General features: G+C 42.5%; 1 protein-coding gene across 1 annotated transcript; it reads right to left on the bottom strand.

Annotated features, from left to right (window-relative positions):
* Positions 1 to 421: 421 nt before the first annotated feature.
* lonrf4 (LON peptidase N-terminal domain and ring finger 4) lies at positions 422 to 13,140 on the bottom strand. Its single transcript, XM_062393774.1, has 12 exons — positions 12,359 to 13,140; positions 8,352 to 8,470; positions 7,277 to 7,399; positions 6,122 to 6,310; positions 5,913 to 6,024; positions 4,853 to 4,928; positions 4,595 to 4,709; positions 3,930 to 4,051; positions 3,662 to 3,820; positions 3,023 to 3,185; positions 2,756 to 2,905; positions 422 to 2,166 (listed from the first exon to the last, which is right to left on the bottom strand). Exons 1-12 carry the CDS (start codon positions 12,657 to 12,659, stop codon positions 2,017 to 2,019), a joined length of 1,779 nt encoding a protein of 592 aa, XP_062249758.1. The 5' UTR covers positions 12,660 to 13,140; the 3' UTR covers positions 422 to 2,016.
* Positions 13,141 to 13,335: the final 195 nt, after the last annotated feature.

Here is a 13,335-nt window from a genome sequence, read left to right on the forward strand (position 1 = left end):
TGACGTCCAACAATCGCATGTTAAGAAATAGTTAAAAAACAGTGTTTGTTCACCTCAAGTAAAATGCTAGTTCCCAGGTCATAGTCATTCAGATCAATGCTGCCCCATTGCCCATCAGTCCGTCCATTCTAGTATTCTATGCTACAATATATATACACAATAGGCAGAATCTTACTGTGTAAGCGTGATTGGTGCACTAAGTCTGATTCTGTTTAAAAGTGATATGTTGGCCACAAAAACACAGTCATTCACTATCCACCATACAAAAAGGCATGAGGGCCAAAAGCCTGAAGTCAGGCTGTGATGAAGACGAACACAGATTTCATTCCGCAAACTGTTCTTGTAAGGCCTCAGTTCAATCCGTAGTTCCTACTGTAAAGCTTTTATCGTTCCTGCGGAGGAGTGTGGGGGGGGGGGGGGGGGGGGGGGGGGACATCGCAGGTGTCCACGTGGAGCCTCGCATGCACACTTTGATGGTGAAATTGATGTCAGTGTCCGTGTAATTACAGAGAGTTAAACATTAGCTTTTCAACACATTTCACAGAAAAAAATTATCAAAGTGCAAAATAAACCACATCAACTCTTGCTTCACCCAGTTAAGCCCATATTTGTTAGTGTTTGTGAAATATCTCCACGTAACATTGCAGATTTAACATTCCATGGAATGTGGCACTCAAAATATGAAGATGACAAAAATCACGCATGTCCTTATAGTGTTGTGACGAATACTTGCAGGTCTCCAGGTCGTGTGGCCCCGGCACTCGAAGGCACCATGGTGCGTCGTTAGAAGGGCCAATCGCTCACACAGAGACAGAGTTAGGGGCCGGAGGTACAGTGGGTGTGGTGGCCCACTCATACAGAGCCACCGCAGGGGGACCCAGCCTCGGCCTCTACACCGGTCCCTGCACAGGAGATGTTACACACTGCGTCACTGCATTTCAAGGCAGCTGTCATCGGTGCTCACACAAAATCACGTCGACTGACAAAAGTAACTCTTTTTCTACAGATGAAACTCAAACATAAAGTGCTGCATCCACACCAGACAAATCCACACACATAATCAAACTGGCTCATACGTATAAAACAAAGCTGGTACGCCTGAATCGACCAAATCAATCTCCTCAAATTTTTCACCAGAAAATTACGACAGCAGCAGTGTTATCCATGTAAAAAAATCTCCTCCAGCTGCTGCTATTCCAAGTGACACTTCAAATTGTTATTGCGATATTTACTAATAGGAAATAGGGATCTTTTGGGATTACTAAATGGCATAAAGTGAGTCACAGTCAATTGCTGCCAAGGCCAATAGTTGCAACTAAGAAGAAGGTGTTACACATAAAGCCCCCCAGCAAATGAAAATCACTCCAAATATTCGCATGCAATGCGTGAACTTCAATCCTCTGATGTGCATAGTCCTGAAAACGTCTGTGTAATTGGGTTGTGGTAGTAATGTTTATTCTCACTCCAAACTTAGCTGTACTGCTGCAAAACGTTTAAATAGAATTGAGTCACTATACTGTACTAGCTCAGGTGATTCTCTTGCATGTTGCCCATGTTTGTAACAACTGGTGAAAAACAGTGACACCTAGTGTTGACTTTGATAATATTATTTAGATAACGACTTATTTTATCCTCAAATAACAATATTATAATTTAGCACTTTTTGAGGACCAAAAATAAGAAGCATCTTTTGCCAACCCTGCAATTAAGTACAATGTGCGTTCAGACACGACTCTAAAAACTTGAATTCCCAGGGAAGAAGATGGCGTAAGAAGGAAAACATATGCAAATTCAAACAGCAAAAATCCAACCCCGCACAACTGCTCCGTTTTGTAAGACAACAACCCTTTCACCTTTCGACAAGGTGATTTGGCCTTGAGCTGTGATTTTATAACAGTCCCTCTATGATTCAGAGTAGTCCAAAAAAAATGTAAAAGTCCCAAAGCTCTGTGGTGTGAGTGCGTTCAATGGTTTCACTCCATGTATCCGTGCGCATGTAAGACACTGTGATGCAGTCTAGCTCTGAGAGAAGTACTCGAGAACGAGGCGGATGTGTCCCAGGCGGTCTTTGAGCGAGGTCAGGGACAGGACAGTGGTCTGATAGGCTGGGTCCAGCTGCATGACGGACAGCAGCCACCAGCACCAGGCTGGACCATTGGTTGAGGACTACAAGAGATAAAAAAAAAGAAAAAAAAAAAGGATTAGAGCAGAAACAAAGGAAGTTGATTATCAGGAAAAAGCATGGCTTACTATTCAACCCAATTAGCCCTTTTAGATGAAATCACTCTGTTTTAACTTTTTATCTCAAAAAGACTTTTCCCCACAACTTCCAACTACTTTATAATTTTCATTACTGCATGCATTGATCCTATCTCAGTGAACTCTTTTTAATAAGTGTCCTGTGATGTTACCATAATGCAGCTCTCAATGCAGTTTGAACAATTACAAATATGCTTAAAGTCTCTGCAAATTCCTTTTCATTCATACAAAAATGTATAAATCAGTGACTATCAGGAGCATGAGTTTGGTTTCCAGGGCATGAAATAAATGCGAAAACCACAGAGTCTGATATCCTTTTTGTATTTTTCAGTTTTGCCTCTATCGCCTGTCAGCAGCATCAGTGACACACCAACTCATGCACTTTTGGACATTTTCCTGCTATATTCTCACATGGGCTCTTTACACTATCATGGAAACTAGATGTTTTAGAGGATAAAGGTTGCGACAGCTGCCACAAATATGTAAAGGCCCCAACCTGAATGTTTTCCTCCTTTTCTGGCATGGTGCCGTACTGTTTGTTGATCTGCTCGCGAATGCGGCTGCCCATGCGCATGTACCATTCCTGAGCCTGCTGGTAGACACTGTCATGAAGACCCTGCAAAAGCTCTAACTCACTGTCTTCCACCTGAGAGAGAGAGAGAGGGGGGGGGGGGGGGGGAGTAGACAGGGAAGAAGCGAGTGGTTGTGTTGTCTAGTAGTAACATTTTATGGCATAGTTAAGTTGTGACTTCACGGTGCTGACCTTGAGGTCCTCCAGGTACTCTATGTCAGCGGTGTGGTAGCCGTCTCTCTGAGCTCTCTTAACCACCTTGAACCTGTTGCCACCCACAGTGTCCACGAAAGACCGTCCATCAGGCAGCAGCTCCAGACTGTGGATCTCCAGAATACAGCCGTAGTCAGAAAACCTATGGTGCGTTAGATAAAACCAGAAATCTCATGCTTGTACAAAAGAAAAGACACATCAGAATGCAATATTTGCCACATTAGTTACACAGAAAGTTCCACAAAATCAGTTTTTTTACTTTCTTTATCGTTGCTAAACAGGCCGTCTGGACCCATGGTTATTGACAAAATATAATGACATGTAGGAATTAAATATGTAAAATACAACATTAAATTGCATCTCATTTGGATGTTTTACTCTAATTTAGATTGAAAAAAATTCGCCAGTAATCTAAGAAATTAAAACCAGGGCAGATTTGTAACCATGCTGCTTTTTTCCACCCTCACATGTCGTATGAGGGATTTCAGCTTTGCCCACATTGTGTCCTGCTCTAGTGCCATTTTCAAATATGTTGCTTGCTCTGGATAATCGAAAATATATACCTACACTGAGTGAGGGACAGAATTATGAAGGGTGTGTTTTTTGTGCGCTTCCTACCCTTTGCCATGCTCATAGCTGCACATGCCAAATTTCTTGGTGCCTGTCTCCATGCAGCGGCGCATCATCAGCCGGTACCGAGGCTCGAAGATGTGCAGGGGGCATGGGACTCCAGGGTACGCCACCGTGCAGACAAATATAGGGATGTCCTTATTTAGACTGCAAAGACAAGGCGGGGGAGAAATCAGGGGGAGAGTCCACAGAGGGGCTACAATCAATCCTAAATCTAAATGATGTTTTATTGTATGTTCAATAGAGAGGTGCCTACTTGGACAATTCAGCCATCTCGGCATCGTGCACCTGCTTCCTCTCAGCCAACTGTGATGGGAAACAATAGTTCATGATGTCCTGAAGCAGAAGCGTGGGGTTGTACTTCCTGTTTTTTAAATACTGGGAAGAGAAATGTGACAGTAGGTTATCAGCAATAGTATAAATACTCATTGTATTCAAACAGGAACAAAAAATAACAGGGATAAAGACTTGTAGCTAAAACTTTGTTTGTATTAATCTTACAAATGCAGTGTTGCTACCGGCCTATGGAGATAAAAACATTAAAACTACAGCAGCATTTAAAACAATAGATGTTATCATTTATCACAAGCAATGAGGAACCAGGGAAGGTATCTGGTTCTGTAACTTGTGTGGATTTTGTTAGCAGATGAGACATGAGATGAGACATGAATAAATCAGTTATGAATAGTAGAAAATCCTTTTTACAAAGCTGTCAGCAAAACAAAATTAGCGAGATTAGTCTCACCCTGCCAGAGCTAACTTTGTTATCTGAAGACCACAATGTGGAACCAAGTAAAAAATCTTGAATAATGAATCAGCTTCAAATCAAATGTGGAAATCAGTGGAGCTAAAAAAGGGGCCTTCTGCTCTCGAGTTGAAATCAGATGTATGGCTGCATGTGTCTGTGCTGTCAGTGGTCACCTCTTGCAGTGGCTGTTTGCAGAGGGGACAGCGGAGGTTGTGGTCCAGACTCCGCTCTATGCAGTTTTTGCAAAAGGTGTGACCACAGGGGGTCGTGACCGGCTCATAGAACAGCCTGCAGAGAGGAGGGATGTTTAGTACAGTGGAGTTGGTGAGTAGTAGTAGTAGACATTAACCAGTGAAAGGAGATACAGTCAGATCCATGCCTCTGCAGAAGACAGTGATACCAAATTGATTTGACTAATCCAGTACACTGACCTGATGCAGAGGGGGCACTCAAAGTCTGACACCGTGAGAACACCCAGAGTTTTCTCTCTGCGCTGAATACTTTCACCTGAAACACACAGACAGAGAAACACAGTCACACTCAAGCTCTGTGAACAGTTTCCTCTTCAGAAGAGGATGAACACAATGAAGCAATGATTCTATATAAAATATTATTAAACTCATTTGTTGGGCGCATTAGTAGAACTGTTTATAGTGCCAATGACAGAGGCCGTGTTCAGATCTGGTACTAACATTCATCCTAAGAGATCTAACCACAAGAGGGCATCATTCTTCTGTTCACAGCAGGTATTAAAATATGATCTGATCTCACTTCCCTTCTCTATTTACAAATACACATAAACATCCAAATTCCCAAACACAGTCAAAATTTTGTGTGTGTCATTGTGTCGGTGCAAGCGAGGGGGGGGGGGGGGGTAGCTGTGTGCAGCTCTGCTATTAGAAGGTTTTACCCATTTGAGAACAGAATTTAAGTCATTATGTGTTGGTCAGTGTTGCTAAAGTGATGGTGGCCACGAACCAATCCACGTATGGACACTGAGAACCGTTTACTTGCATTGATTAATTTTAAAGCTGTAGCGGGTCACAAGACATAAAGTAGGTTGTCCTTCATATGTGGCCCAGGAGCCAATCACGTGCACAATCAGGTTGACAGGGTAGGCAGTGTTACTGGAGTTATAATGTGGAGACACATACCGATGCGACACTGTCAGTTTAATTTTCATTAGAGACATAATTGTTTTTTGTACCCATGTCAGTAATTATCAATACGTTCACCACAGCTGTTAGTCTACAGTTATAAAGTGAAAGTGTCTGCTGAGAGTTAAATCACAAATCACATGAGAGTTAAACTATAAGGATGAAGAGGATTTGATGTTAAAAAATAATCGAAACGTTCAGTATTATCGAGGATCTACTGTCCTAACGACAGATCATTAAGGACAGATGTTAAAACCAGGTCTAAACGGGGTCAAAGATGATGAAGGTGTCAGTCAAATCATAATAAGTATGTGTATTGAGTGTTTCTGCCTACATGTGCCCTGTTCATCTTCTTTCATCATCTCCTCGTCCTCTTCGGCTGCAGGGAGGAAGGACACAGCCTGGCAGAGGCTGAGGCAGCACTCCGTACCCGAGTCGTGTTTCACCTTGAAGCCCAAAAGACAAAAGATTTGATCAGTGAAGGTGATATTCACATTCTTACACCTTCAAAAAGAGCCACGTCCACATTCCTAACCAGCTTACCTGGTGTGTCTCTCTTCTCCCTTTACCCTCCCCCTCTTCCCCAAGTGGATGTTTGAGGGCCTCAGGGTGCATCGGCCCCTGGGAGCCACTGAGGCTGGTGATTGGGCAGGGCTCTTTCAGGTACTCTGATACAACCTGCAGGATGCAGGGCACCTCCTCCGGCACAGCCATGCCCTCCGCCTCCAGGATCTGCCGTTTGAATGGAAACATTTGTATTAAAAAGGGATGTGTTTGTTTTCATCAATGCTAAAATGAAAGTAAAAGTTGATACTAAGTAATTATAATTAAATAAGAATACATTTAACACGTGTAAATGTAAGATAACTGCTGTCATTTCAGATGGAAGCGCTACGATGGAATAAACTCACACAATACACAACTATCAAAACAAATTAATTTATAAGCAAAGCAAAAGAGGAACAATTCTTGCTATAATAAGCACCACCCACACATAATGAAAACAAGCTTCAATCAGAGTAGACGATCAGGCAGCGTAAAGTTGGCTTGTGATCATATGAAACAGGATGTGACCTATTGTGAAAAATAACACTTTCATGATACGGAAAGTCTTTCATCAGCCTGCATTTCTGCTCAGGATCAGTGTGAAGTGCATGTGTGAATGAAGTGTAGGGCATTGGGGGAGGTAGGCTTTCTACTGAGCACCATTCTGTTACTACTGAGTGTTTCTTATCTGGTCGGCTGCTTCATTACTGCAGCTATCAAATTCTCCTTCGGGTCCCAACTAATGTTTATATGCAGATGCTCGGAATGAGCTGTAATATATTCTACGCCTGGAATCATAATTTCTCTTGGTATGTTTGAAAATCTTTTATGATCACTTCTGAGGAACAATGTCATTGCTTTGAACATGTACTTCTTATTTTCTCCACTAGTCTTTGCCTTATTGTATGATTCCCAGTGGGTTACTGTGTCTGATTTGTGCTTTAGTCTGATTGCTGTGTTTAAGAATTTTTTTTTTTGTATCCTCTGTCCATTCTTGTATTTATATATGAACCTTCTTTATTGAATTTGCTGACCCATCTTGACTGCGACTCCCTGACAAATACACATACATCTAAAATAACCTTCCTGGTTAAATAGAGGATAAATAACAGATCAATGAAATAAAACAGCCGTCTGGTGATGTTCACAAACCTTCTTGATCTGACTCTTTGCAGGAATGAAGTCGGCTTGCAGTTTGAGGCAGTGGTGGAACTGGATGAGAGCTTCTGTCTGCTGACCCATCTCCAGCAGTACATTCCCTTTACGAAAGAAGCCCTGCAAGCAGAGAGAGAGAGAGAGAGGAAAGTGCAACCAGCACATCACTGCCTGTTAAAGTGAAATAGACATTCAAACTATGTCACTGCAGAGAAAATTAAGATTAAAAAGCACCCACCTCATTGAAAAGTTTACACAAATGCATTGATGGTCAGTTGCATCATGTGTCTGCTTAAATGCAATGTGACATTTTAAAGTGACGTAACGGATCTCTGGAAATAAAATGAAACGCCTGCATTAGCAGCGGGCCACCCACTGGCACAGAGCGATTATGACATAAGTAGCTGTTTGCATAACTTTGTGAATGACATAACGTCAATAAAAGCAGATAAAATCCTCTTTAGTGGGTCAGCGTTCTGCAGGTACAGTGATACAAGTCTAAATAAAAGCAGCACCTATCTCCTGAGGTCATCTGGTTCTGTAACGTGAGTGTACTTTTACACGCACGTTACAGAACCAGATGATTAAGTGCTTCTGCGGTGGAGGTCAGCCGACTTGCACTGAGATCCACTGAAGGGAAAAGACAGCAATGAATTTGGTTTTATTCATGGACTTAAGGTGGATTTGTTCTTTTCTGCTGTGTAGACACTGCAATTACTGACTCATGGTTGTACTCCATCAGTCTGTCAAGTTGCAGTTACATCCACCTCTGTCATATAACTTATAAATCTATGACTTCTAATTTAAGGAATTTAAGGAAGGGCACTGAGAAAGTTAAACAGAATCAGCACATGAAATATTGAGTAATGGCCAAAAACTTGATGTGACTCTCTGACCTCCAAATTCGAATCTCTTCATCCGTGGGTCAAAGTGTACATTTGTAACAAATTCAAAAGAGATTTCCTGGAGGTGTCCCTGACATCTATTTCATGAGACCGGGACAGACAGACACGAATGTGATGAAAAAGACAGGAGACGTCATGAGTCTGACCGACACCGTCCCGTCTCTCACCTCGGCCCAGTTGGGTCGAAGGCAGCAGAGGTAGTCGAGGTCTGTGAGAGCATCAGAGAAATGCATCAGGCCGCAGTGAGCTTCTGCTCTGTACAACTTCAAGCTCAGGTCATCTGGGGCTGAAGGTGGAAACACAGGAGAGAGGTTAGGAAACTACCAACAAACTTAACACATGTAATGACACTTATAAAACAACCCGCATAACAGGTTGGTTTCGATTTAGAGCATGACCTAAATACATTAAATTACTTTGGAGCCACAAACCTGAAGTATCAGATTGCTATTAACACTGACACAGTGCTTAAAGACGAGGAGTCACAAATGTTACTACCGACAAACTTAACACATGTAATGATACTTATAAAACAACCCGCATAACAGGTTGGTTTCGATTTAGAACATGACCGAAATACATTCAATTACTTTAGAGCCACGATTGCTATTAACACTGACAAAGTGCTTATTTAACAGATCATGACTCAGTAGGATGGGTCTGATCCCCATTAAATAATCCTTATAAGCCCCTGTCATTATAAATGCACAGTAATGCGATTTTAATTGGCTTTTTGTAACGACATAATCCATATTCATACAGACTTAAAATAAGTGAAGTTACTGTTTGTGTCAAAAGTTGTAGGTCATCAGTTACACCACTCATACAGTCACTGCTGCCTGAGGCTGTTGCTCCAGTTAAATAATGTTTGTTTACCGTATGTAAAGGTTATAATTACAAACACACCCTCTGCCCTTGACAATGACCATACAGAGGAATTATAAAAGGCAGATCACCAAGCCCAAAACGTAACCGCCAATGGCTGAGCAACAAAAAAGTGCAAGGAAATCATTACACAAGGTATGACTTTGCCGGAGAATGGGAGGCAGCGGTATTTGTTGAACTGGATTGGCAGAGGTGTATGTCCGCAGATTCACTGTAGCAGTAAACACTCCTGATGTCCCGACCGACAAAATAACTTTCTCGCTGCTGAATCGCAAAAATAAGGTAATTTGCAGGAGATACTGTAAGTAACTGCACAGATACAATATCAGAAAAGATCTGGTTGCACGGCTGTTTTGGGGAATCCAGCGCTCTGAGCTATGAAGATATTTCACAATGTTCCCCTTGCATCCAATTCTTCTCTGCAGGGTTGTTTAACTGCAGACATGTGCAAAAACTGCTCCCAGAAACAGAAATTATCTCAGCCTGAGTCCAACATGGTTCCCTGACCACAGCTGTTATAGCTGCTTTTACTGCCTCTTACACTGTATGTGATGAAAGTTAATGTTATATCAAACCAATGTGGGTAAACTTCTTCTGTAGCACATTTATCATTCTTAGATAGACAACTTGCCTACTACAAACCCAAAATACTATTTACTGTAAATATCCCTATCATTGCTGCTCCCTTCATCTCTGTCTGACGTTTTTCTTTTGTGTAACTCTCCATTTATATTAGGCATTGTCTTTTCTCATGAATGTTGTATATAGTGCTATTTTATAATGTGGTCTGTTAAATGGGACATCTATTCTACCTCTTTCTGTCCTGGGAGAAGGATCTCTCACTTGCAGGACTCCGATTGATTGATTGATTATTCTGGCACATAAGTCTACGTATTTTCGGTTTCGCTCAAGTGGATAAACACAAAAAGAAAAACCTAACAGGGAGGAAGCAGCATCTGGAGACTGACCCAGTTACACATTCAGGTCATTGGATACTGATCACAATCAATCCATTCTATCTATACAGGAATGTGAGTTTCCTGTATCTCCTGCCATTACATTATTGTTCTGTAAAATAGAACAATAATGTCACTGTCAATGGGCAACAGACCAGAATGTGTGCACTACATGAAAAATGGGACGCCAAACTAGTCCGTCTTCTTGTTGCACTGCAATGCAATCCAAGGTCAACATGTTTTCATTTTCCTAAAACTTTTAGAACACACCCATATTTATTCTTTTTGTTGTCAAATTGAACAGGTCATGTTGTATAAAAGGTGGACGGTTAACTGCTCAAGTTAAAAAAGAAAATGGTTAAGGTCAACACACTAGCCATAATGTTAACTTGTTTGTTTTTATTTTTCTTATGTTGCAGTATTTGCATACGCAGTCGCAGCAGGGATACCTGTTCAGAGCATTGTTGCTGGGGAAGCAATATAATGGGGCACCTGGTGATGGGAATCAGGTGTGGGTTGGATTTGGGAGAATCAACAGTTTTTGTACCGTTTAGCTGTTTCAGTTTTGTGTTGTGCATTGGAAGATGTGGATGGACAGAGCAGGCGTCGGACAGAGATCCCCCCATTCACACCTCAGTGGCTTATTTGGTAGTTCTTTTTAAAAGTCACTAGTACAATGGGCCCTTGGGTGGCTGCTGTTCAGGAGGAAGAGCGGGTTGTCCCTCGAGCCACCATGCCCAAAGTGACCTTGGGCAGGACCCTGGGTCCCATTCTTTGACCCTGGTGGCTGTAATAGTGTGTGAATGGTGATGGATAGAACAAGTGCACAATGTAGAAGTGCTGTATTAATGTGAATGGGTGAATGGGACTTGTCCTGTAAAGTGCTCTGAGTGATTTATTAGATTAGAGGGGTGTTATTTAAATGTCAGGGGTTAAAGGTTCATTGTGTACGATTTAGGTGAAAGGGATCTATTGGCAGAAACTGAATATAAAATAATCCTAGTGATGTTTGCAGTCGTGTACAATCTTCTCAATTGTACGAGTAGTTGTTCTCTTGACCCTAGAATGAGCCCTTTATATATATATATATACACTTTATATATTCTACAGACGCCGCCCTGTTTTTAACAGTTTTTGCAGACTGGACAAACTTAACATCTTTTGAGTTTTTATGACAACTGAAGGCTGCCACAGGTTCTCTCTCATGTTTGGAAGGGGGAGGGGGAGGTGAGGTGTGCTCAGCTGCAGCATGAAAATTCACAACTAAATTCTACACACTGAACCTTTAAGAATGAGTTAAACATACAGTTACCTGCAGATATTAAAGTAAATTAATTTGAATACACAAAACTAACAACAAGTGACCTAACGTGTGTTGATGACTCAAACCCTCAGTCTGCACGGAGACCGTGTTTGAACAAAGTGTGTTACTGTTACACCTTCTGATGCATCATCAGGTCAACGCTGTGTTGCAGGAAGAAGTAGGCAGCTATGTGTTGTTGCCATAATGGTGAGAATAAGACTATGTAACAGAGGAAGACAGACTGGAAGGTCAGAAATTGATCATACTGTAAACTAATGAATCAAAACAGTTTAGGAACAGATCAGACAGAGGTACTGTTAGGTCTCTCTATAAATTTAAGATCTTGACCTTATTCAAATTGGCCTGGATTTGTTGTGTAAAGCACTTTGGAACCTTGGTTAGATAAGTGCTATACAAATAAATAAAATTGTTGTATTATGATTCATAGGGTGAGGAGCAGCACAGTCCCCTGACTGAAACCCCTCTGAGCAGGTTGTGCAGTGGCCCTGAAGGGGAAATCCCAGTAAAAGACAATAACAAATCACTAAATACAATGCCATGAACGGTATGGAAAAGGTATGAGGGCATCAACACAGCTCATGACTAATTGAATAGATGCACTGCCCAAGTGTTTTGTGATTTGTTCTTGTGATTTCATTTTTGCAGTTGTGTTTTTCTTATTTGCTGTGCGTTTTGTGAATTATTGTAGTGTTAAAATACAACATTGTCATACTAGAATATATATATGCATCTTGTAGTTTGCTTTTGCATAATTGTAAAGTGTGACACATCATGTGTTCTGCTTCATGAATGAACATATACTCTAATCTGTGATTCTTTATTATCAATATGTTATAGATTGTTATGTGTTTCAAATTTAAAAACACTGACGAAGTTTAAAGTGTGGATTTTAGATGACAGGTTGAAAAAAAACAACATTTGAGGTGTTATAAAACTTTTGACCGGAAGTGGGGGTTAACATGTCAGACAAACATCTGTGTGCAGCTGGAATGGTGCCTGTGTCCCTTACCCTTGTCCAGACCCTCGCTGGCGATGCGTAAAGCCTCGGGGAAGGCGCTGGCTCTCAGCTTCTCCTGGATGTGGCACGTGCTCAGGGTCTGGTCCGGGCAGCACTTGCCCGCGACGCTGATGAGCAGGACGTTGTTCTTGGTGGCCCTCACCTCCCTTTGTTTCAGCCTGGCTTTGCACGCCGGGCACTTGGACGGGAGGAACCCCCCGACCGCGCACCTCCGGCAGAACGAGTGGCCGCACGACACGGTCACTGGCTCGGCCATGAGGAAGAGGCAGAGCGGACACTCCAGCAGATCCATGATGAGGACTGGATGCGGTTGTGTCGGGACAGAAGAAGGGAAGAGACTCAGCTCCGTGGAGATGTGTACGGTTTTATAAGAAGTAGTGCCAGCGGTGGTTGCGCACGGACCATTTAAATATCCGACTGGCAGCCAGACAACGTCAGTGTGTCCCCCTCCTCTGTGATCCCCCACCGGTCCTGTCCACTCCAGCTGTCACACTCTCACCTCAGTAATGTTATTTACGCGTAAAACTGGCATGATCCATTTCCAGGGCTAACGTGGTGTCTTCCCCTCGGGGCGCACAGCAGCTCCCCCACTCAGAGCAGCTGCAGCAAAGCGAGCCAGAAAGAATCACAAGTCAGCTCCGGTCCAGCGATCGGCTCCGGACTCCAGACACTACACGCAGAAGAAGAAGAGGTGCACATTGATATTTTCTTATATCGAGGTCCGTGTCCGATCTTAACCCGACGTGCACGCTCAGCCTCAGAGCTGGGTTACTGTGTAACACTATTGCGTTACATAAATAAAAGACCACGTGACGCAGCGACGCGCCGTCCCATTGGCTGAGAGCACGCCTTTCCACCCTGTTGTGAAACCAAATGATGCCGAGTTTCGTAACATAAGTCCATGCGACAAAGATGCTCCTCTTTTCTCTCTCTCTCTCTCTCTCTCTCTCTCTCTCTACCTGGTTTAA

Source organism: Platichthys flesus, chromosome 8 (genome assembly GCF_949316205.1).
Source record: "Platichthys flesus chromosome 8, fPlaFle2.1, whole genome shotgun sequence".
NCBI lineage: Eukaryota > Metazoa > Chordata > Actinopteri > Pleuronectiformes > Pleuronectidae > Platichthys > Platichthys flesus.